Source organism: Ailuropoda melanoleuca, chromosome 1 (genome assembly GCF_002007445.2).
Source record: "Ailuropoda melanoleuca isolate Jingjing chromosome 1, ASM200744v2, whole genome shotgun sequence".
NCBI lineage: Eukaryota > Metazoa > Chordata > Mammalia > Carnivora > Ursidae > Ailuropoda > Ailuropoda melanoleuca.
Window position 1 is genome coordinate 184763912 of NC_048218.1, and position 27316 is coordinate 184791227.

The 27316-nt window shown below is 36.5% G+C and overlaps 1 protein-coding gene across 8 annotated transcripts in view; it reads right to left on the reverse strand.

The window, feature by feature from the left end:
• CADPS2 (calcium dependent secretion activator 2) overlaps window positions 1-27316 on the reverse strand; it is a 544075-nt gene that overhangs the window by 188059 nt on the left and 328700 nt on the right. For all 8 annotated transcript variants that reach the window (XM_034671263.1, XM_034671268.1, XM_019799438.2 and 5 more), the window contains exon 9: window positions 653-719. In XM_034671263.1, the coding sequence (XP_034527154.1) occupies window positions 653-719 (67 nt within the window). The remainder of the gene's footprint in view (window positions 1-652; window positions 720-27316) is intronic.

The following is a 27316-nucleotide window of genomic DNA, read 5'->3' on the forward strand; positions in this document are numbered from 1 at the left end:
ATCCCAGTAATCTGCCTATATTCAGAATCCTATTGCAAACAAATCTACCAGCCCAGGTAATTTACAGATGTAATTGTTGTGAATAGGGGATAAAAACTGAATATCTGTATAAAAATGGGAGCTTCTAAGTATTATGGTTTATCTATTAATTATCAAAAAGATGCAGTTTTTCCCAAGGTATGGTCCTGTCATCCTGAAGAACTTTAAGATCTTTTCAGGGAATCTGCAAGGTCAAACTATTTTTGTAATAATATTCAGACATCATCTTTTTCACAGCTATTCTTTCATGTGTGTACAGTGGAATTTTCCAGAGGCTAAATTTCATCTGATATTGCAACAGATTGGATGTAGACGCTGATATGAAAATACAGCTGCATTCTATTAAGCTAGATATTGAAGAGATGTGCAAGAATGTAAAATAATACCACTCATTTCCCTAAACTGATTCAGAAAACAGGTATTTTCCACAAAAATGTTATTTGTGTTAGCATGTAAAAAATTTACTACTTTTATTTTAAAATGAAATATTTAAAAGTTTTTTTTTTAGTTTTAATTTCTAACACAGTGAATATCAATAGATCTACCCCACTACACAAAAGTTTGAGAACTGCTATCTTAAATTGATTCTGTAACAGAAAAATAATTTACTAACCTGAACAAGAACAAAGTAACGTTTTTTCCATCTTTTCCAAACCTTCTGTCCTAGGGCATACAGATATCTGGTAAGAAAAACAAGCAAAGAATATTTCAGATGAATAACGCTGTGGCTCTGTGTAATCCTATTTCTTCCGTAAGTGTTTATTCTTGAGACCAGCCTGCTAAAGGCAAAGTTTAGTGCATTTGAAAGCTGAGGCAACATGTAGCTTCTGTGTTACAAAATGAGCTTATTCTAGGTTCTTGAAAGGGAATTGATTTATGTGGCTTATCAATTTGTTAGTTCTTACTACAAATTGAGCGAAGTTGGAGCTAGAAAGGATAATCAAAGAACCAGTGGGAATTTTATTCTTACACACACTTCTTAGGAGAGACAAAGGCTACAAACTGGGGATAGAGGACTCAATGTTTCAGCTCTCAGGTGACCAGGGCTGAGGAGTGTGGCCCAAGGCGGCATCGGCTGTAGAGTCAAGAACCCAGGGCGAAGGGTAGTTGTCCAGCTGGGTGACCCCAAGTAATGCTGGCACCAATCTCTGTTCCTGTTCCTTCATCTATAAATGGCAGGACTGGGTTTGCTGATGTCTAAGGTCTCTGCCAGACTCATAATTTGGTGGCTTAGCTGATTTATGGAAAATTTTCCTAACTATGAAATTCAGGCAATAATGTATGTGAAGAGGACAGGGCATAATTCAACATAGTTACCATCAGCGCTCTTGTTTAACTTTGCATTGCTAAATAGTAATGTGAATGGAAATGAATAAAGTAGTCAATCATCTGAGAATAAAACTTTTGTTCTTACTGAATATATAGATGTAAGCGTATGTATCAAGGAGGAAAAGGAAGAGATGAAAAATTAATCAAGTGGAGCATATCATGGAGAGCTATTTTTAAATTATACCACGGAATCTTATACACACGTCCTACAAAAGTGGAAAACATTGTTAGAAGTTTGAAATATGACAAATACAGGCTTAATATTTTAAAAAAAGATTTTATTTATTTGACGGAGAGAAAGAGAGAGAGAGAGCACACAAGTAGGGGGAAGCAGCAGGGAGAGGGAGAAGCAGGCTCCCCTCCGAGCAGGGAGCCCAATAAGGGGCTCCACCCCAGGACCACAAGATCATGACCTGAGCTGAAGGCAGACATCTAACGCCTGAGCCACGCAGGCACCCCAGAGACTTTCACAATTTTTAAAAACTAAATCTTAGCTTGAATTTTTCGTTTCTGTCTTATTAATTCTCTTTTGCAAAGCAAAGCCAACATTTTAGCCCCCTTTTTAAAAAGAAATGCAAGATGTATGTTGAAATGAATGGGGACTCCTTAAAAATTTTTAAAATCCCCTTTCCCCATTTGTCCTACCCCTAGCTCTCCCTCCTCTGGCAACCACCAATCTGTTCTCTGTATCTATGAGTTTGATTTCTTGGGTTCTAAATTTTCAGAATCAAGAAGACAAATATGCAGTTACTAAAAGTCAAAATAAAAACTGGGCTTTTGCATTGGAAGTCATCATCCACACTACCCAAATCCATTATGTATTTTCTTTCAGACGCATCAGCAGCTAGGTGAACTTCTATTTGGCTGGTGCAGTACCCTTGACACCACGTTGCCTGTGCTCCTGGATACAATGTGAATTCATTTAGTGACTGACAGAGATATCCACTGCTACCATTCTCACCTGTTCACTATTTCTTCCTGAGGTCCTTTTAAAACCCTTTGCCCCACCTTGCTCTAGCCTCCAATCTCTCTTCCGCGGTTTTGGCGATAGGTGTTTAGCTGCTCTCCTTCTGTCTTTCCAATGTAATTTCCCTCTCCTGAAATGCACACACCCAAACTCCTATTACAGGGTTAACAGCAATGACCTCAGGAGCTAGATGCTGGAGACACGACAGATGCCCTGTATAAAAGTGCACTAGCAAGATCTGTACCAAACTGCTGCCTAGGAACCCCAGAAGACATTTGGAATCACCTTTGCCCGTGACCACTGCCTGCTTCTCAGGTCTCTTTTCAGGGTCTCACTTAGCATGCTGCTGGGCAACTGGGTCATATACAAGTGAAAGTGAATAGTGATACGCAAACCATCAACACCACCAGCAAGTGTAAGTCTTGCTGTGAGTGAAGGTCCTACACAAGGAATACTACTACCTGCTGCAACAGCATTCCAAATCATGGATCAACAAACTGGGAACGAAAATGTAGGATTTCTCTGAAAACAGCAGAGGAGTGGGTGGACACATACATACATGTCCTGGAGATTGGGAGAGGATATAAGAAATTGAATAAAAGAAAATTTGAGACTGGAACCAAGGTAAGCATTCGAATGTTTGGCCATGAGATATTCTGGGGTGTTACACTCTAAGAAGGAATTCAATCAACCATATATGGAAGTCACAACTGAACAAGCGTTATCTAGGAAGTAGCTGGGCAGGAGCGTTTTACTCTCTGCCTAAGAAAAAAAAATTACATTCAAGAATAGACGGCGTAAAGGAAATATTATAAGTGCTATGTAGCAAAAACGGATAGTTTCTGCCCTTCAGTTTTCACGTTAACCAGACCAAGATCTTATAAAATAAAATGGACACGAATACAACAGAAAAGGTAACTATACTGAATAAGAACATGTTAAACTTAATTTCAAGAAATTTGAGGCTTTTTTCACTCTAAGAATGATTTCTGGCATTAGGTACCTAGTATCACTGTCTAGCTGCTTTTTCACTGGTATAAAATTAGATTCTGGGCATAAGAGATATTTAAAAGTGAGGAAAGAATGAAGAACAAGATGTTCATCAATATTGTTTAAAATCAGAAACTCAAAACCGTCCAAGAATCAAATGGTAAGGAATGAGTAAGTTGCCATTAAAAAACAAAAAAAAACAAAAAAACAAAAAGCTCACACAAGCTTACAGTACATGCATGGGAAGAAAATCCAGAAAGATGCATCAAAATATTAAGCTGCAGTTAATACTGGGCTGTTGAGATTAAAGATGAATTTCATAATTTTTTAAAAATAATCTCTGTGCCCAATATGGGGCTGGAACTCACAACCTCATGATCAAAAGCTGCATGCTCTACTGAATCAGCCAGGTGCTCCTTCATATTGTTCTTTATGCCTTTACACTGTCACCATTTCTACACTACGCGTGTCTTCCATTTTTTTTAAAGTAAGATTTATTAGTATAGTTCACATAAAGTAAAAATTCTCCATTTTAGGTATATAATTTGCCCAGTGTCGACACAGCAATGTAGCCACCAACACAATGGACTTACAGAACATCTGCATCCCTCCAAAGTTTCCTTCAAGTCCTTTCACGATCAGTTTCCTCCTCACATTCCCCAGCTCTGCAACAACTATTGTGATTTCTGACTTTACAGCTGTTTCCCAGAATGCCATATAGATGGAAAAATATTGTATAGAGTCTTTTGTGTTTGGCTTCTTTTACTTAGTAAAAAGAAGGCTTCTGAGATTCACCCATGCGATTGCCTGTATCAGGAGTTCATTCCTTTCTGTTACCGAATATTATATATATATATATACATTTTAAAGATTTTATTTATTTATTTGACAGAGAGAGAGACAGCCAGCGAGAAAGGGAACACAAGCAGGGGGAGTGGGAGAGGAAGAAGCAGGCTCCCAGCAGAGGAGCCCGATGCGGGGTTCAATCCCAGGACCCTGGGATCACGCCCTGAGCCGAAGGCAGACGCTTAACGACTGAGCCACCCAGGCACCCCTGAATATTATATTTCATTCTACGAAGTTACTTCAATGTGCTTACCCATTTACCAGCTGGTGGACATTTGGATTGCCTTCACTTTTCTGGTAATCATAAACAAAAGTGCTATGAACATGCATGTACAGGTCTTTGTGTGGGTCTGTGTTTTCATTCCTCTCAGGTAAATATCTAGGAGCGGGATTACTGAATTATATTTAAAGTGTGTGCTTAACATTATATGAAACTGCCAAACTGGTTTCCAAAGTGGCTGTACAATTTTATATTACCACTAACAACGTTTGAGACTATGTCTTATTTTATCAGAAAAAAATTATCAAGGATTTGGGGAATATAATCCTCATAGAGCCATAAATCATATTTCCGGTATGATCAAGTCAAACACAGTGACAAATAGCCTTACCTTTAGTCTACAAGTATCATGAGCACAGTGGAGAACTCCTATGAGCTTTAATGGATAGATGGTTTACCATCATTCAAGGCTATTCTCAAGTTTGTGGTTTGGTGGTCTTAGCTTTGGGAGGGTTGAATTGTGGAGAGAGTAAGGAAAAAGTTAGCAGAAATCATTTGAATGACCAAAGGATAATCCATTTATTAGAAATATCTGTAAAAACAAAAATGCACTCTCTTTTTTTTAATGTTGAGTGTTAGGTTACAAATTCTCTTAAGGTTTTTTTATTTCAGAAAAATATACTAGAGTTACATTCAACACATTATGCTCTACTAACCAGTAAGATTCAGTTCATTATACTTATGTAGTGATATTTGAGTGTTCTTAATTACTGAAAAATGTGTTACTCTGTATAGACTACATCCACAACGAATTTTTGAAGAATTTGTATATATAAGTCAACTTGATTTCAGATAGTTATGAAATATAATTTGATCTTTCTTTAATGATTTAGAAAGGACCCTGTAGCATCTTGGGGTCATTATTATGAACATCAATTATAACTGCATGATTCTGTAAAGGAGAAGGTACGGTTGATAGAGCTAAATCTAGCAATAGTATTAATTAAACAGATCTTTGAAAGTTATTTACCTGTCATCCATTTCTGTTTCATAAAAATAGAGTTTTAAAAATCTATTAATATTTTCCTTTCAGAATTGTGAACAAATTGATTTTTTATTGCTTTATGAAATCTGATTCAACCCAATAAAGGTGTAGAGAATTTCTTCCAGGAAGCATATTCGTTATTCTGGACAGAGACCACCTTGGTTAGTGTCCTACGGGTCTGCTGGTGGGTCTGCACAGCAGTTGTACTCTCCCTGCATATTCTGTAACCTGCTGAGTCATTATTAGCTTCCTCTCCATCGATTACATGATTAACTCAAAGGATTTTTTTAAGGATATGTAAATCAGACCTGCCAAATACCAAACTGGGAACACACCATTAACTGGGCTTTTTGGGGCAATTTATAATGTTATCCAGTAAAATAAATGTCATACAGCACAAGAGCAACATTCTCGAATGCATACTGCTAGTTTTTTTCACCTTATTTTGAAGAGGTTTTAAAGAGGAAAGCCAGTTTTGTGTCTTTTTTTTTCCTTTTTTCATGAGCCTTTCAACATTATTCATTTTCATCAACCTATAGAATTTGGTTTTAAACAAAGCATTTTTACTCATTCTTCTTGAAGTATTTCAGCTAAGTAACAAATGGATGGAAAATGAAGGAACATGTATCAGCAATTTTCATAGTCCTACTACATTCTCCAGGCCTCAAGAGTATGGCGCTCAGAAAAAAAAAAAAATCCCTAATCAAAATTAAATTTGATCCAAGAATTATTTGAATGGGAATAAGAGAGATATTCTATTGCATGTAACATATTTGGAAAGCACATATTTCCAATCCCAATTTGTACTAAATATATAACATTTTTTCCCATTGAAATATTTCCAATGCAGCACAATTCTCATGTAACTAGAGTATTTTGGATTATTTAAAAGTAACTGCTCAGATACTATTTAATAGTGTTTGCTTTCATCAATACATCCAACTTAAGGTATTAAGAAGTTGTTCCCTTTGAACAAAAAATTGCCTGCTTAACTTTAAAATTGTCTCTTCTTACACGGGATTAGGTAACAAAGAAATTAGCAGCACTGACACAAAGCTTGGATTTAACACATAAGACTTAAAGCCTTGAAGCATTTGGTTTTATAAATCAGTATAAACACAGCAATAATCTTAAAGAATTAATCCCTCTTCTAGGGCTGCTTCTAATGGGGAGTACTATTTGCGCCAAAGAGGTATAGCAATCATTGCTAGAAAACAAGGCACAAAAACCAACTAAACGTGTGTCAATGTTCATTTGCCTATGACTTTTTCTTTCTTTCTTTTTTTTGTTTTTGGTGTTTCTATTTTTGGGTCATGCTCTACCCTCAAATATAGAAGATATGCAGCAATGAATGTTAAGATTTTTTATTACATATTTAAAATAGGATGTGGATGCTGTTAGGAAAAATGTCAAGTGAAGAGAAGAAAGAAGAGAAATTTAAGAACTTTGGTAAGGCCAAACCTCAAGTTACTAGCAATAAGGCAAACAGCATTATTTTTCACATTCTCTATTGATAACTATATATAGTCACCAGAGAATCTCAACACTAAAAATGGCACAATCTTTATGATATCACTATGATCCTTAAAAAAAGTTGTGTGTTAATAACCCAAGTTGCTTCTAAAAGTTTTCATTTGTGGACAAAATCAGAGCCTTTATGACATCCATCAGAATGTTCTGTGACGACAGGACTCGACACTTTTTCTTCAGATATGTGTTGCTCATTAACGATATGTATTATTACCAATAAAGTGGTCTCACCAACAGATTGAGAAAAATGGTATTGGGTAAAAACGAGCTTCAAGCAAACAAAAATCAGTAATATTACTATGCTTATTTTTGTTGAATTTTTAAAGAGATATTTAAATTTCATCACATGTTCATTCTCCAATGCTTGTGATATAAAATTATTTTAAATGCTTGTTTTTACACAGCACGCCCTTGAATGTTTTTTAAAAGTAGATTCACATATATCATTCTGTGATTTGTCTTCCTTTAAGCCAAAAACCCTCCAAAATTAGTTTTAATAATAAATTAAACCATTTTTCTGTAAATGGTATATATTCTCTAATATAAGCACAAAAGTTAATGAGATTTCAAGAACTCATTTTCCAATTAGTTTTTAAAATTGAGCTTTAACTCAACTTTGTGGCACAATATGTCTGAGCTCCAATATATCTTACACTATTCTAGTAAATAAACAGCTGATACTCTCTATGCCATATTTGAAATGGAAAGTGGGAACATGAAATAACTCATTACAATTATCCAAATACTTTAAAAGCACTTTATAAAACCTTTCTAACTTAAAGATTGTTCAAAGGATACTTCAACATACAAAATTCCCCAGATTACTAAATATTGTAGTTCCGTTTCAGTTGGAGTGGTGGCATACAGTTCTAATAGAAAAGAGAATATGACAATTTATTTGCCCTGAGTCCATGCTGTGGGAGTTCATGGTTTCACTTTATGATGAAAAATCATCACTAATGAATATTTGAAAAACATAATTGTATACAGAATATGGGAATTATTCAGTGCTTGGAAAAAAGGACTATTATTTTTGTCAGATCACTTGAGCCTAGCTTTTAATTCAGAGAAATGAAACAATCAATCTACATGTTGAATGATAAAGTCTTCCTATACAATGCTTCATTTTTCAAGGAAAAATACAGAAAGGAAAAAAAAATCAATATCTGGAGTCGTTTAGTCCTGGAAAGGGCTTTCTTAAAGAGAAACCTCAGTCAAGGTTGAAAGAGCAATTAATGCAAAGCTCAAAAATCCAGGCCATTCTGATAGAGTTCGGTTAACATGTGGCAGAAGTAATCATCCACTTGTGAAAATGATTTTCGGTTCATTCTCAAACACCTTTCAGACACTCATGATCCCATTTAACTGACAACAATACAGGCTATCTGTGGGCACCATTGCATCTGATGTGAAAACCAATAGGGACCAAATGCCCTCAGGCACTTTCAGTCATCCTGCATGTTCTCTGCCGCCTGGATAAAAGGAATCTTCCTTTCATTGCATTCTTTCTTTTATTTAACCCCGCAAAATAAGCCTTTTGGGGGGGGTTTCATTTTTCGGATAAGGATGAGAAAAAGAAACTAATTCAAGACAACAGTGTGACCTGGGCATTAAGAAACTAGAAACAAATACTTTCAAATTGGCTTTTATACTTCCTGAATTCTTGTGGGAAAGAGTACGTGAGGTGGGGAGGCAAGGAAAGGACCGCCACCAAACAAAATTAACATTTGAGAGAAATTATGAATGAAGAAAAATCCGAGACTCCTACAGTTGAACAAGAAGTTGCAATGTGTGAGCTGTATAAACAGACGTAGAAAAGCAAACTTGAGTAAAATGTAGAGTTCTTCACTCATTTTCTGGATCGCAGCATACAGAATAAAGAGGGTCTCCCCTCCTTTTCCTCAGAAGTCCCATCTTCTGGTAGTTTACACTCAGTGAAATCTGAGTCAAATCTCAGCCCGGATCAGCATCACCAGAGTAAGGACAACAGTCTGAGGTCTAAGAGCTGTCTTCTGAACCCTGGCTTGCCACTGCACGCTCTCGGATGGGAACAGAGGCACAAGGCCGACATGGGAAGACTCTATTACCCCAAACTCAGCTGAGACACTAAGAACTATGAGCAGTTGTTCCTAAAGGAGGTCCAGAAGGGCAATGCGCTGTCACCTAGAAACAAAACCGAACTGGGGAAATTACAGAAGTAGTGTTCTACGAACAGTACTTTTAGCCTACAACACACAAGCCAAACAGTCTAAATCAAACTGTACAGAGACAGCTATTAGAAAGGCAGTTTTTCCTCTATTTATCTTTGATAAGTGATCAGCAGTAGTCTTTTATATTGCGACAGAAAACATGCCCTAAAACAGTTTTTTAACGGTTCATGATCTCACCAACACTTATAAAGTTATACAAATATGTCAGAGTCTCATTCTCAAAAATTCTAACACAGAGGGCAGATTTTGAAGGCAGGGTTTCATGTTTTTCCTGTTTAAAAGTCCTTCAAAATAAGTAATGCTTTTCTGCATGTGCAGAAGCGTTTACTACTTTGCTAAAAGTTAAAGAAAATTAGCTTTCCAAGCAGATTATAAAATATCTCAGAAGGGGATGAGTGAAAGTATGTCCAAACAACGTACTGAGGAACCCACTCCAACCAGGTTACCTCGCAGAGAGTCAAGTCTATGCCCCCATCCCCTGTGAGGTGGGTACGGTCTGTGAAGATGTGACTCTCTGGGGGGCCATGTTAGGGACACATTCCAAAAGGAAGGGCACTCCACACTTGGTGAAGAGGCTCTGGGGCACCTACCAATTAAAATGAAATAATTCACTTGGACAGTGCTAGATATTTTTGTGAGATAATCTATTAAACTCTCTTCTTTTTATTTTTTATTATTATTTTTTTAAATTTTATTTATTTATTTGACAGAGATAGAGACAGCCAGCGAGAGAGGGACCACAAGCAGGGGGAGTGGGAGAGGAAGAAGCAGGCTCATAGTGGAGGAGCCTGATGTGGGGCTTGATCCCACAACGCTGGGATCACGCCCTGAGCCGAAGGCAGACACTTAACCGCTATGCCACCCAGGCGCCCCTAAACTCTCTTCTTTTTAAAAATGCAAATGGTTTGGTAATAATGAAACAAAAGTTTCAGCAAGAGGTTTTATGTATCAAATTGTATCTTTTTAGAAAAGATTTTATTTACTTGAGAGACAGAGGCAGAGAGCATGAGCAGGGGTAGGGGCAGAGAAAGAGGGAGAAGCCGACTCCCCGCTGAACAGGGAGCCCCATCCCAGGACGCCGGGATCACGACCTGAGCCAAAGGCAGCCACTTAACCAATTGAGCCACCCAGGCGCCCTGTATCAAATTGTATCTTATTGACTATTGGAAATACCTTCCCTTTTGGGGCCTAATATTCCCAACGCAAAGCAAAATAAGCACTTTTAAACATTATATACAATACAGGTAATCCTGAGTTGGCAGAAAACTTTAGGTCTCCGTTTTCTGTAAGTAGAGATATCTGCTCTACCTCCTTCATATTCAAGATGAAATGTGAACACAAAACACCCATTTATAAACTATATAGACTCTAAAAAGAAAATCGAGAAGGTAATGTGAGATTCAGTATTTTCCACTGTGTGTTTTCGGACATCTGGATACAAAGAAGTATTATGCAGAAAAAGAACAAATTTGGGGGGCAAATACATGTGAGGAATACTGAGCTAAACAAAGCTAAACATTCTCTATGAGGGGACAAGAGCTTGTAGAAGACGTGGAAGACACACTAAGAAGTGGGAAAGGAGGGGAGGACAGTGCGTGTAGCATCTCCAAAATTACAGAATCTTCTTCATAGAATATCTCATAGGAGTAATGTTCTCCAGGATGCACTGTGGGAAACTGGTTAGACTAGAATACTGATAATGAGTCTTTAAGCAATAAAATTATATAACTGAGTTTTTACATTCTGTTCAGAATTAACAAATACCCTAATCATAACTAAAATATCATTTTAGAATCATATTTAGAATAACATCATTCTACTCGGAAACTATAAATATTTATGTTTGGGGCAAAAAAAGTTTTCTGTAATATTTGGATCATAATCTCCATGGATTATATTTGATTTCTGAAAGATCTCTTATTCTCTAATGTTACTCTCTGGTCTTGGTGAATGAGGACATTTTTGGAGGACTCTGAAATTTATAAAAAAAAAAAACAAACTATACCNTCTCTAATGTTACTCTCTGGTCTTGGTGAATGAGGACATTTTTGGAGGACTCTGAAATTTATAAAAAAAAAACAAACTATACTCGTCTTTCAAGTACCTTATCCTCATGTGAGTCATTTACAAAGGCATTTGAATTCCTCCTGACACCCAGCATGTTCCACAGACTTGCTTCCCTAACAGCCTTGCTCTACCTACACTGTCACTTCAAACTTCAATTTTACGCCTCACGGCCAATCTTACCTGTAGTCATGGAGGACTCTGTGGAGCTCTGGTTCGAGACTTGAGGGACCATCACTCCAGCTCTGATGCCGTACTTGGCCTCAGTGTCTCACACTTTGTCCTGACTGTTTGGATAAGCTACCTGATACACAGGCCGAGGACCCAGCTTTGCTTTTTTTTTTTTTTTTTTTTAAAGATTTTTTACTTATTTGAGAGAGAGAGAGAGAGAGAGAGAGAGAGCAAACACAAGCAGGAGACAGAGGGAGAGGAAGAAGCAGGATCCCTGCTGAGCAGGGAGCCCGATGTGGGACTCGATCCCAGCATCCTGGGATCATGACCTGAGCTGAAGGCAGGCGCTTCACCGACTGAGCCACCCAGGTCCCTGTTCTTGTTCTTGCTCATCTTTCTCTAATACCCTGCTCATGAATTCTGGACACATGAGCTGGTCCTAGATCTCAGCGATGGCTCACATCTGTAAATACTGCCTGTGCTGACATCTGTGGATATTTTCTTTGACACCAGGTACTCCTTTTCAAAGATAGTCTGTTCTCCGTGCTCCTCTAATAGTTTGTGTGTTCTCGGTCTTATCCCATCAGTCTCACACTTCTTACAATTTCAATCATTTCCCACAATTTAAATTAATTTAGTTCTTGAGTCTCACATTTCCAATTTCTTCCCATCCCTCAGTTCAACTATCACCTTTCTCAGAGAAGCCCTCCCTGATATCCCTAATAAGGTCATATTCCTTCATTACATGCATTAGGCAAGATGTGACCACTTCTCCCATAGCGCTGCCACGGCCTATGGCCGTGAACTGGTCTGTTTCTAATACAAGACCATAAGTTCTTGTAAGGGCAAGGGCCACATCAGTCACGACGCCCCACTCTATCCCAACACCGTGCCTTCATGGAGCAGGTAGTCCATAAACATTTTTGGAATGACTAAACGGATGTTTCTAGGTCTGGAATTCGAAACAATTATAATAAGAACAGAAAAAAAGTAAATCTTCAGCAAAAATTTACATAATATGTATCAAAGTAAAAGAAAAAGCCTTGAATATTCCATGAAGTTATTTTTTTTTACTTAATCATGAGTGTTCAAATAGATTAAGCAGAACATTATTCTAATATTTAACTTAATATGGAAGATCAAAACCTAAGGGGAGCAGGAAGCACCTGCTACGAAAGCAGGTGCAGAATTTCAGGAGTCCAGTCCACCCACCACCCCATTATCCAAAACAGGGACTCCTGAACTTTCTTTTTTTAAGCCCCAACATGGGGCTTGAACCCACAACCTTGAGTTCAAGAGTCACATGCTCTACCAACTGAGCCAGCCAGGTGCCCCTGTGACCCCTGAATTTGAGGTGACACAGTTTGAAGCACTACTGGAAAGAGTCCCAAGGCCACAGCATCACAGGGCCTTTTAGTCAAAATGGAACAGAATAATTATTCTATATCTATCGATCTCAAAATTCCCCCAGATTTCTAACTTTATTAGTATCCTTTTTTAAAAAATTTGCTGATATATGGACATTGTTGGAGTCTCTCAGAAGGCCCAACACTTTATATTCTTCTCTTTTGTCTTGGTTCTGAACAAATTGGCTTCAGAGAACAGAAGTAACAAGAGGCAAAAACATCATCTAATTCAGTATTATCATAGGACATACTTTCCGAACTCCAGTCACAGACCACGCTGAACAAGACAGGCGTGTCCTTGTGAAGATCCTGTCACTGACAGACTTATTCAGGGAGAAGCAGAGAACGGGAACTCCCTATGGACAACTTGCTTTCAAGGGACTAGTGGAAAGGGCAGATTTACGCATGCCCAGTTCCTGCTTTCCGGGTAACCAATCAGGTAAGTCCGATGGAAGGGGAAGGAGGCTGGGAGTAAGACCACCATGGATGTCCCTACACGTGGAAGCAAGTATCAGGGGTGTGCAGTAACCGCTTTTTCAAAACAGAGATGAAAAAGTGAAAATATTCAGAGAGAGACAGAGACAAGGAAGGAGAGGGGAAGAAGAGAAAGACAGAAACAAATGATATTTTTAAGTCTCTTTAACGGCTGTGTGCCTGGTATGATTTCCCCTTTTTTTCCCCATATAAAATAGAACAGCAGTATTTGCCCTGAGTATCACAAACAGTGTCATTACAAAAACAGTGAAATGATGTATGTAAAAGGGGCTCTGGAACTACAAAGCACAATGTCAATCAAGGTATCATTATCATTAGACCAATAGAACATACTGAAAAATATTTCAAACTAACTTTTTTGAAGGACTTTCTGGAGAGCGTGGGGGAGTGACAATAAATTTTCCAACTTTATTTAAAAAATTTCAAAGAGTGGGGCAAAAATCTGTCTGTTTTTCTAAAATCAAGTATAACTAGGATATTGCACAAGTTACAACAAAACCAGTTCTTCTCATTCATCAGATAAAAGTATTATTTCTGTGGAGTACATATATATTTCCCAGTTACTAAAATTCCTTAGGTTCTTAAGAAATCGCTATTTATCAACAAACAAACCAATTCTAGGATACTATGGAAAAATGCACGTTGACGTAGTTTCTTTCTCACCTATACCTACTTATTTGGGGGAGAATAACAAAATAAAGGCAATAGTAAGAAGGGGGCCATTTACAGTGAGGCTGGGATTCATTGGGCTAGGCTTGTAAAATGCTTCCCATTCTCCTTTAATTTTAAAGCTTAAGGATTCCATTTATTTATTTATTTGCCTCTTACACTATATTCACAGTACTTCTGTCTATGAATACAGGATATAAAGAAAAATGAAATCAAGATAGCTAATAGAAAAAAACCTTTGACATTTACAAAACATATTCAGACTCCCGGTTTCAGGCATTTTTGGTTAAAACTGACCTTGGTGATATCTTTGATCATTCACCTATTACTAGGCATTAAAGGTATTCTACATTAATTTGTTAAAATGTCTTGACAAGTTTGATATGTCCAAAATGAACTACCACTTCACCTTCTTCTAACCTTTCGTCTTACATTTCTTAAAAAAGAAAATGTCCTGAAGTTTACTTAATACTCCTTAAATAGTGCCACCTTTATTACCAAGTTCTCAAAGGACAAAATATTGTTCTGTTTTCAGGGAGTGCTTGCGCCACCTACTGGAGAAATATAGGACTACTTTGTCAAACAAAAACGGTACCACTTCCAAAGATACTTTCCTTTAAAATGCAACTTTGGAACAAAATCTGGTCCTTTTCTTTCTTGCATTTTAATGCGTGTGTCAGTATAGGAAACCAAAGTTTCCCCCAAGGTTAATGTACATTATTTCAAATGTATTCAAACATACATTAGTTCAAATATCTCAATATTCCCTTCTTGATGGAATCTTGAGAGTTACACATTCATAGGCAGTAGGCAGAAATGTATGTAAAACAGAAAAATACATATGGAGCAAAGGAGATAAATAACCATTTTACTATTTATTAAAAAAATATACCAGGATCTAATTTTATTTTATTTATTTATTTTTTAAAAAAGATTTTATTTATTTATTTGACAGAGATAGAGACAGCCAGCGAGAGAGGGAACACAAGGGGGGCGTGGGAGAGGAAAAAGCAGGCTCATAGCGGAGGAGCCTGATGTGGGGCTCGATTCCACAACGCCGGGATCACGCCCTGAGCCGGAGGCAGACGCCCAACCGCTCTGCCACCCAGGCGCCCCAGGATCTAATCTTAAAACGAATGTAAGCAGAGGCCCCCTGCCATTTAGCCATAGAGCTAGGGATAAAGATTAGAATTTGGAGTATCAAGATTATTTCAGAGAGGAATTAATAAAGCCATTCCAAAGGTATCTCTGATTTCTTCTTTTTCCTTTCTTTTTTTTTTTTATTTTGAGAGACACGGAGAGAAAGCATGAGCAGGGGAGAGGGGCAGAGGGAGAGACAATTTCAAGCAGGTTCCATGCTCACGAAGAGACCGATACCGTGAGACCGATAAACTGAGCCACCCAGGCGCTCCTTTCCTGAATTTTTCTTGTTAAAAGCTCAATAATAAAATGTAGTGCAAAAAAAATTAATACATAGAAGACACTGACCGCTACCCCCCCCCAATTCTTTTTATGGTGGTACCACTTAAATAGCAGAACAACTGCCAAGAAATTTGAGATTTGTTCATTTTCAATTAAGAAGGCATATTTTTTCCTAGGAAAATAAAATGGAGAGCTTGTTTGAAGGTCCCTATCATAACTACATCCTGGGGTCTGGGGTTTGATTCAGTTGTTGGCACATAAAGATCTGCTTTTCAATAGGATGCATGAATTATTACAAAGTTATAAATTACCATGTAACTGTAATTGACAAGGATCCAAATACTTTTCAATTTATTAGAGGACTTTTCCTGCCTGCCTTTGCTCTACAATTAGGAGGAAATAGACAAGAAAACAAACTTATTTGGAGATTATAAGACCTAACTTAGAAACAGTGCTCTTTAGTGATATTTAATATTTACTTTGTATGGTTTAGGACTCAAGATATGCTCCCCAGAAACATTAACAGAAGGTAGAAAATATTATGAAAAGTGAAGATAAGCTATCACGGGAATTGTTACAAGTCTGAGATTTTCAGTCAGATGATCATAAATGATCACAGATGAATAAATGATCCTCAATCATCAAATAAAAATCAAACATTTATGAACGCTAAAAAACTATACAAAATCCTAGTAAATATTGAGGGAATGTTCAACAATAAAGTCTGAAATAAGGTTTCTGGTGAGATTTACTATGCTGGCATTCAAGTTAATTACCCTTGCTATTCCATCTGCAAGTAACAAAAAGTCAAAGCAAAAAAAATGGAGTCAAATGACAGACTATAATATTACATTAGAATATATTCTGTCGTAACATACATTCTATACTGGATTCTTCAGATAACTACTCTCAATTCATTTCATTGTTTTTTTGCAACAGGTTACAAATCTTTTGAGATTTACTGAATTGCTGGCATTGTGCTTGTACTCCACCTACATTACCTCCATTAATAACAACGGTCCCATAAGGTAATACAGTTATTGCTGTAAACTACAACAAACGTAGTTTATAAACAACTTTTGATACTTTTAATACTGTGAACACTGTATTAAGGACTACCTGTAAGTATTACCTAGTGCTATTCATTGAATATTCATTGAATATTTTCTGACTTTGCCACAATATTCATTTTATAATTATAGTTAATTGTGAAGGAACAGCCCCCAGCTATGTCCATAAAACTATTATGTTCACGGAAGATTTTACCTCTTACAAATGGAGAATGCGGTCTTCATCTCAGATCAGTAAGATCAAGACCAGCCACTGTGTACTGGGCGAGAGGCATCCTGTCCTGGTTGCTGGCTTGGCTGTGAATGAGAAAGTGCGCACAGTAGGTGACCCTCAAAGGGTGCCGACTGTGTCAGCTCAGCCTTTTGAGGGGAGCGTAGTTATCCGAGGACAGCAGGTGACCTGTCAGAAGCCATGAGAATGACAGCAAGCTGTACAGGCAACTTCTCACTCCTTGTGACTTTACCATTTGTTCTCCCTCAGCATAAAGACTTTTAGAAGTTCTACACAACTTTAACTGGACAAAGAGAAACAAGGAAGGAATGTCTACAACGTCAAAGAAAGGAAATGAGGTAGAAACAGGGCATATCTGAGGCCTAGGATAGTTTGAAGGATGTGAGAGAATCTCTCTGGGAAGGGAAAACTCACAGTCCCAATCCTGCCATCCGGCCACTCTGATCTCCAGATCTTCCCTCCTGACTAAAACACTAGAGCTTAGGAGTTCTTAAGTGCAGCAGTATTTCCTTCCAGTAGTTTCCACAAACTCTCAGCAACAGAGGAACAAAACTACGTTTTATTTATTTATTTATTTATTTATTTATTTATTTATTTATTTTTAAAGGTTTTATTTATTTATTTGACAGAGACAAAGACAGCCAGTGAGAGAGGGAACACAGGCAGGGGGAGCGGGAGAGGAAGAAGCAGGCTCCCAGCAGAGGAGCCCGATATGGGGCTCGATCCCAGGACCCTGGGATTACGCCCTGAGCCGAAGGCAGACGCCCAACGACTGAGCCACCCAGACGCCCCCAAAACTACTTTTTAAAAAGAGAATTAGTATAGTCACTATACTAAATGTTACACTTAGATGGATAAGAATTCTAAAACTGGTCTCAGCAGAGTCTGTTTTTACTGACTGTAAATAGACTAAATGATTTTTTTCCCCCTACTTTTCTTCTTCTTATTTTTTTTTTTAAGTAAGCTCTAGGTCCAATGTGGGGCTCAATCTTCTGACCTTGAGATTAAGAGTCACTGGCTCCATGGATGGAGCCAGCCAGGTGCCTCTAATGATTGGTTTCTTAATTGCCTTACAGGAGAAGCTAATGACCCAATCAATAATAGATCTTTAAATGTAAAGATGCTTCTAAAATGTAAAGAAATACTGTCAGCAGCATGATGTTGAAATCTAGGCCATGTCTGGATGTCATCACAAAGATTTGAGAAATTCCATTAATTGACCGATTAATCTACATAAAACAAGTGACGTTTCCAATTTTCATTTGATTAAAAAAACTTGGGGGGGTGAAAGTGACTACTCAGCTCTCCTTTCCTCTGAGTGTTATAGACCCAGCTATATAATCATGGGCCAAAAACAGCGTATTTTTTCAGATTCATGACTTAGAGCGTAAAGGAACATTTCCTAGAAATACATGTTCACAATATATCAGGTATATGTGATAAGCTAATTTTTTAACCTAATAATTGTCTGAGCAGTTAGAAATTCAAAAACATGTCAAAACCCACTTATCCTAATTCAGTGATTCTCAAATGTTAGTTAGCGATGAAATCTTACACAGAGAGCTTGTGAAAATACAGATTTCTGGGCCCTGAGTAGATCGGGCCTGAGACTCTGCTGCTGGTGCTCTGGTCCAGGGACCAAACATTAACCACTCATTAATCTATACCTGTTCTAAAACTTCAACAAAACAAAAATCACAGCTACGCCTATATATTTTAAAATGTGTTTTTACCTAAAATTATATAATCAGTTAAGATTTCCTTAGAATAACAATTGTTTCTAAGTGACAGAAATCAAACAAAATCACTTTTCTGTTCTTCTAAAATTTGATCACAGTGCCCCCAAGTGGATGAAAAAATTACTAACAACAAAGGAAAATGGACCGGTTCTCACTGGGAAGGAGTTCATGTAAATTTATCTTTCTATTTGCCAGAATGTCCGCCCTGGTGCTTCGCCCAGCATAACCTCAGTACGGGTCAACTGCATAAATACTTGCGCATATTTTAGTAAGACCTACCACTCTTGCCATCTGTGTTTTCCTTACACAACATTCATGTTGGGCCAAGTCATCCCCAAATCTCCTCGAGCTCTTTAATTTTATGTTGGTATGATGTAATCACAAATTCTATTTAGAAGAAAGTAGAATATCAAGAAATGACTAACAGGAAAACTAACTTTATTCTATGGTCTCCATTATCACCATGACACATTTCCTCAAAGTTGTGATAATAATTTAGGGTTTAGGGAAAAAAGTGATTTGTACTTAATTGAATGTAATGCAACAGTTAAGAGTTAGTGGTGAAATGGGCTGCGGGCACACACCTGCCTCCCCCAGCGCAGGCACAAGTCTGTGCCATATCCTAGAGGAAGCCTTTGGAAGAAAATAAGCTTTTCTTCCTAGGTGTGATAATACCTTCACATACACTCCATAGATATTTGGGGATATAATATTCTGTAATTCATTTAAAAATGTCTAAGCTTCTACTTATTTTTTTTTCTTTTTTTACTTCAATGAATATATATGGAATCACTAAACTGGGGGGCCTGAGCTGCAAAAGGAAACTGTTGATACGCCAAAATTATTTAAAACAGAAAACACTGGCAAAGAGGACTGGTGCTTAAAGGCTTGATACTGACTAAATCTTTTTAATAATGTTCTTACGTGCATATATCTCTCTGCCTATCTCCCTCTCACCTACCACCCACCCACCCACACACACACACACACACACACACACACACCCATCTGTTTTTTTTTTTTTTTTTTTTTTTTTTTTAAGATTTTAGTTATTTGAGAGGGAGAAAGAGGAAGAGCACAAGCAGGGCGAGCAGCAGAGAGAGAGGGAGAAGCTCCCCGCTGAGCAGGGAGCCCGATGCAGGACTTGATCCCAGGACCCTGGGATCATGACCTGAGCTGAAGGCAGGCGCTTCACCGACTGAGCCACCCAGGTGCCCCCCTTCTTCACCTTTTATCATTCTCTTAATTTCAGAAAAGAACCTTCTATTTTAAATGTATACCCAGGGAGGGTCTACAAATTTTGTCACCACTCAAACCAACAAACTCATTCGACATAATGGAAGAACGGAAATCAAAGGGCAGAAATACGGGTTTCGGTAGCACCACATAGTGACACTGGCAAATGCTGTAAGGGGACTAATGAATACATTTACCTCTGCATTTCCCGTAACTTCCTGAAGCACACATGGAATATGTATCTCATACAAAATCCCAGAAAGTCTCATGTTATTCCATGCCAATTAACAAATTGCCAACACGTCATGCTAATAAAAAAAGCAATTGACCTAAGTAGAAGGGCTAATTAAATGGAGTAAGATAATTAAACGATTCTCAATATGTAATCAAAAATTACGGCTGGAAGTGTTTCACAATGTTGTCTTTTTGTTTTCAAGTATCTGCCTATCGGCAAAATTCTAATCAGTGTATCCATATGCATAAAAGACAGATCCAGTGCAGATGTTAATTTGTTGCATGATAGAAATCAGGTGTTCAATTACAAATAATGGGGTGTATGAGAGAACGTCCAAGATTTCCATTTAGCTGAACACATGCATCTAAACCAGCAAATGATTGCAAAGCATTCTTATTGGAATTAGCTACTAACGTGCACCCGAGGCACACCACATTCAACTCCTTTATTATCCTCATTATATAATATTCACATCTCCAGCCCCGTGTATTACCTAATTTGCCACTGATTTAGGAGTTTGAATATTTAGTGCTCTAAATTCTATTTATTGAACTGTTTTAAAGGGATGATTTTTATTTTGATTGAAACTCCAAAGCATTTATTACGAGGACTTTTATTACCTAATTTTACATTTAAACAATCTAAACTATTTGCTTTTGTACTAAGGTAAATTCCTAGAACTAGGAATACTCTGAGCTTTTAACATGCAAAGCCTATTTCCACAAAGCCCTCCCAGCATTATTTTAGCAAAATAACTACACAGAGGGGCTCAAGTATATTCACTTGGCTAAAAGTGGTTATGCAGATTTGCTTTTTATATTTATGACCAAGACACAGACTTAAAACATACTTATGAATTAAGATATTCATCACTCCAAGTCTATGGGTGGACGCAATTCTGAGAGGATGAATAAATATTAGACCGATGTTGGATTATGTCCTAAATCAAGACCCTAGTATGTAGGATTTTCCAATTAGTTATTCAGTAAACAATAGGGCCACGTCTCTAAAACCTTAATGTCAGATAACCACAACAGAGACAATGGAAAAGGTCATTGGTTAGATGCCAGAGTAAGAGCAGTGCCCATCAGTGAGGAATTCATTATTTTAAGAGAACATATGAAGAAACTTCCAAAATATTTTAAAATCCCTTTCATTCTCTTACCTCAATGAAATCAATGAAAAAATATGTAACTCCTTAAATTAAAAAATATGTAACTCCTTAAAATATGTAACTCCTTCATTATTTTAAGAGAACATATGAAGAAACTTCCAAAATATTTTAAAATCCCTTTCATTCTCTTACCTCAATGAAATCAATGAAAAAATATGTAACTCCTTAAATTAAAAAATATGTAACTCCTTAAAATATGTAACTCCTTCATTATTTTAAGAGAACATATGAAGAAACTTCCAAAATATTTTAAAATCCCTTTCATTCTCTTACCTCAATGAAATCAATGAAAAAATATGTAACTCCTTAAATTAAAAAATATGTAACTCCTTAAAATATGTAACTCCTTCATTATTTTAAGAGAACATATGAAGAAACTTCCAAAATATTTTAAAATCCCTTTCATTCTCTTACCTCAATGAAATCAATGAAAAAATATGTAACTCCTTAAATTAAAAAATATGTAACTCCTTAAAATATGTAACTCCTTCATTATTAAGAGAACATATGAAGAAACTTCCAAAATATTTTAAAATCCCTTTCATTCTCTTACCTCAATGAAATCAATGAAAAAATATGTAACTCCTTAAATATGTAACTCCTTAAAAAATATGTAACTCATTAAAAAATAAATGCTATTTGAGTTTGTGGCAACCAGCAAAGCCTTAAAAATTTTTCAAAGAATAGAGAGAGATAATTTCCATAAACCAAGAGATGCAAAATGGTGACCGTATGGGACAGATCTGGCCTGCAGATGTGCTTTGAAAGCACAGCATTAAAAATGTACAGTTTGCATTGCTTTTCATGTTCTCTTGATTCCCATAATCTGGACTATTCCACTCTTCATGACCTTATTCTTAATGACTTCATGCATTTATTTGATTTGTCTGGCCTTTGGCAGCATTTGACATTTGTGAACTCTTAGTGTAATCACTTCAGAAAAGTATTGTGTGTTATTAGGCAGCGTTGTCTAGTGGTTTAGGGAACAACCCCTGGAAGCAGACAAATGGGTTTAAACCATGGTCACTTAGTAGTTATAGGACTTTAATAAAATTCCTTGACTTCCTTTGCCTCAGTAATCTCTCTGTAAATTGATATAATAGTGACATCAATATCATATAAATGATATCTATAAATACATCATATAAATTATATCATATATAACCTCACATCAAGTTGTAAGAACTAAATATGATTATATATAAAGGGACTAGTTCCTTTAAATATATTTAAAGCAATTACTGTTTTTTATTTTGATGTCACAGGTATAAGAAATCATATGCTTCATCATCTTGCTAATTAGTAGCATAACAGATGTGTACTCTAAAAGGGTAATATTCTACCAGACAATGGCTACATGTCCTATTTAAACTACTGCTTGCTGCTGTCAAGGACTCTTTCCAGTATGCTCATGTGATTTGTACAGAAAGGGCACAAGTTATTATTTATACTGACCATATATTCCTTTAAGAACTTATGAAGAATATCATTGCATCACTGATGAAGACACATGTATTTGAAACTTTGACAAGAATTCCATGGCAAATAGACCTTGTTTTCAAGGATAATGGTAAGACTGCAGATTGATGGGATGCAATATTGAATCTAACATCACCAAAAGTGACTCATGTTTTTTTTGGAGCCTTTCAGAACTTTTCAAAGAATTTCACTGTACGTCTTACTCTTACTTTTCCAACCACACTAGAGGATGAGGGGATGAAAAGACCTTAGAAGAAACCCTAGACTACCTCTCACTATTGGAGAAAGGGAGAAAATCTGCAACAGGGCAAGGATCCTCATAGAAATGTTTGTAATTGGGTTTCTCCAAACCCAGATTTTATAATATGATTCCCACAGAATAAGGCAGAAGACACACAATATTAGACAACACTTAAATATTTTCCAACACTAAAGAAAACACTGACAATAGAATTATGAAATAATGTCACATCAAAAAGAGAATGTCAATAAGAAAACAAATTATCTAATTCTGGCATTTAAAAGAATGGATATTAAAAATTCACTAAAAGGACTCAATAGTAGATTGGAGCTGGCAGAAGAAGCCATGTGTATGAAAAAAGGCAATTGAGGTTATCCAGTCTGAGGAAAAGAAATAAAGGAGGAGGGGAAGAAAAAGGAGCAATGATTGGCTCAGGGATCGGTGGAATTCCATGTATGTAGCACCACCAACATACACATAATGGAAGTCTCAGAAGAAAAGGCAGAAAAAATTTTTGAAAATGTAATGGCCAGAAACGTCCCAAATTTGATGAGAAGTGTTTGTTTGTTTTTAAAGATTTTATTTATTTGAGAGACAGCGAGAGAGAACGAAAGAGCATGAGAAGTGCGGAGGGGCAGAGGGAGAAGCAGACTCCCCACTAGCAGGAAGCCAGACACGGGGCTCAATCCTAGGACCCTGGGATCATGACCTGAGCTGAAGGCAGACACTTAAACCACTAAGCCACCCAGGTGCCCTGAGAAATATTAGTTTTTACATCAAAGAATTCAATGAACTCCAAGGAGAATACAATCGAAGAGATCTGACAGAGTCACTATTCCGAAAAAATTTGTGGCCTAAAAATGAAAACTCATGGCATAAATATTTAATATTTTATGCCTGTGAAAAATTTTGACTGGGTCTGAAAGAAGTGGATTCTAACACGTGTTCTAGCTATGTTGCGTCAAAAATTAATATCTATGGGAATTTTAAAACAAGAAAATATTTCCTTTCTTGCTTCACTCCACTGTTAGATATATATCATTCCTGAAGCAGACTGAAGGTTAAACTCATTCAGTATCTCTGTGTGAATGCTATGAATCATCACCAATTTATAGATAAGGAATGTGGTGATCTCTGTACTTTGCCAATGCTGAGAATATTTATATTTAAAATAACTAATAAAACATTGTGTTCTGTAAATATAAGGATGGTTTAACATCAGAAAACCCACCAATGTAAATCGCCATACTTATGGTTAAAGGAGAAATAAAGTACTACTAATTTGATATGAGAAAGCATTTGCATTTGATAAAGTTTAACCATTTTTGGTTTAAGAAATTTAGCAAAGCTGCATACCAAGAACATAAAGCAAATATGCTTAATAAAAAAAATCTTAGATACTGTGATGGTTGATTTTATGGGTCAACTTGACTGAGCCACAGGGTGCCCACATATCTGGTCAAACATTATTTTGGGTGTTCCTGTGAGGATGCTTTTTGGATGAAATTAACATTTAAATTGGTAGACCAAGTAGACTGCTCTCTCTAAAGTGGGTGGACCTCATCTTGGTTGAAGGCCTGAAGGGAACAAAAACCTGACCTTCCCTCCAGTAAGAGAATTCTCCTGACAGTCTTTGAACTAAAACATCAACTCCTGCCTGATGGCCTTCAAATTGGGACACTGGCTCTTCCTGGTTCTATAGTAACTTTGGGCCTTCAGACATTAGCTCTCTAGATTTTGGAATTGCCGAACTTCATGGTTCCATGGGCCAATTCCTTATGATACATCTAACATAAACACATTTGTGTATCTTATCGGTTCTGTTTTCTGGACAACCTAATACAGATTTAGTTCTAAGACTGGGAAAATGCAAGTTTGCCTGCTGTCACTTCTAAGTAATATAGCACTAGAGGCCTGGCCCATATTATAAAAGAAAGGACACTAAATTAAGAGGAAAAAACCCTATTATTTGCAGATGACAGAATGAGAGAATTGATCAAGTTAGCTTACTACAAACCAGGCCTTCTTTTATATCACAAAAGCAAAAGTGGAGGTGGATTTTCCATGAGGTGGGAAAACTGGCTTGTTGGGAAAAAATTGGAGGCCTTTTTCATACCATATTCCAAAGGAAGCTCTATACGGATTAAAGACATAAAAATAAAACATAAATGTATAAACCTAAAAGAAGAAAATGGAGATTATTTCTGTTTAGAGATGGAGGACACTTTTAACAGAACTCCAAAAGCACAAATACATGGGAGGAAAACTGATGGATTTGACTATTAAGCATTTCTGTTCAAGGTTATCCAGCAGGTCATAGATCAAGAGGATGTTGGTAATAGTTAAAACCAACAAAAGATTATCTAGGACCTCTCTGCTAACAGAGTAGACAAATATGGCTATTTTTATTTATTTAATTTTTTTAAACCTAGGCTCCACGCTAGGCTTGAACTCAGGACCCTGAGATCAAGACCTGAGCTGAAATCAAGAGTGGGATGCTTAACTGACTAAGCCATAACATTAAATGTAAATGTTATTTATATTTAAATTAACAAAAATTAAGTAGAATAAAAATGCTGGCTCCTCAGTTATGCTAGCTGCATTTTAAGTGCTCAAAAGTCATGCGTAGTCCCCACATGGTGATCAATCCTGAAACAAAATAATGAAAAAATATCAATACCCCGAGAAGCTAAAAGAAATTGAGGAATTCAACTTAGCATCACAGCAGTTTAACCTATTGGACGGTCCAGGTACATATTTCCATCACTGAAGTTCTATTGGACAATGTTGATATAGAGAAAGGACATTTGCAAAACAATGAAAAGAATTTAAAACAAAAAAAAGCAAATCGGCAGGGAAGAACGAACACATGAATCACAAAGGGACAGATTTTCAGACTGATGAAACATAATAAAACATTATTTCCCATTCATCAGAAAAAGCAAAAATTAGAAACGTACATGTACTAATTTGGGGTAATGATACAGGGAAGTAGGACTGTAAATAGGAACAGATAATCTAGAAAGCAATCCCGGAATACTTAACGAAATTAAGTATCTGTATTCTCTGCTACATGGCGGAGAAATTCTTACATAGGCCTACAAGTGGACACAAAGGGAGACAATTGGGAGCACTATTTATTATGATGGACTGGAGATAATTCAGGTGTTCATCGCTGGAGGACTGCATAGATAAAATGTGATAAATACCATGGAATGTTATATAGTAAGAAGGAATGACCTAGAATAATATGTAACAATGTACGTAAGTCTTAACTACTTAATCTCAAACTTAAATACTTCAGTCCCGAATTTGAAAAGTCCACTAAATCATGACTACATTTATAAGTTGCCATGTAGTGCTAACAGACCTTATAATTCATACATTATAATGTAACTGTGTTGACATCATTATTCATTAAAGGTTTTTCCCAAATTGTGATAAATGCCAAAACAAAATATCAATATCCCTGAAATCTGAAAGGAATTTAGGAATTCAACTTAGTGTTACAGCAATTTAAAAACCATACTAAGTTTTACGATTCTATGAACTCCATTCTTTCAAGTTCAATAATCCAATAAAAATTAAATTGTACCAAATTAAAGAAACATTAAAAATTTTATGATTGTTAACCTTTCTTAACCATAGATCACTTTAACAAAGTCTGTTGTGGGTATGCTGTTGAATTTGGAACTAAATTTATATCTCAGCTCTTACAAATATTCAAACTAATTATTTCAGAATGAATGTAGAATGACACTTTAATTAGTAATGCGTCTCCTGGCAATTAAGATTCTCTTACTTGTCTCAGCAATTAAAATGGCAAGGCATATTATTAAGGTCCCATGATTCTTCATACCTCTTCCTGACAATTACTATGAGAAACATTAGAGGGATGATCACAGCTATAATCCATTCACTGAATATTTGGTAGCGGGATAAACACTTTCTCCTCCCTGCTTAGTAATTTTTCATTTCATGCATATTACCTATCAATCATTAATGCAATTTGTACTCTGTATCACAAAGTTTAATTTTTCATTTTATATACTTTATTACAACCAACTGATTTTAAAGAAATGCAAGTTGCAGGAATAATTTTAATTAAGAAATAATTTTTAACCCATTTATTCATGATATGACTTTAATGGTCAGAACATTAATGTGGTTGATGGTAGCAAAAATATCACTGTGAAAATGAGACCTCTAAAACTACTATAAATCAAATACTTTAATATAATGAAGATATATGCACAAAATTGTTAATACTGTTGATAGGATCAGAGAATACAGAAGGACTTTCACTTTAAACTTTTAAACACCTCAACTTTTATTTTTATTTTTTTATTTTTTATTTTTTATTTTTTAATTATTTTTTAAATTTTATTATATTATGTTAATCACCATACAGTACATCCCCAGATTCCGATGTAAAGTTTGATGCTTTCATTAGTTGCGTATAACACCCAGTGCACCATGCAATACCTGCCCTCCTTACTACCCATCA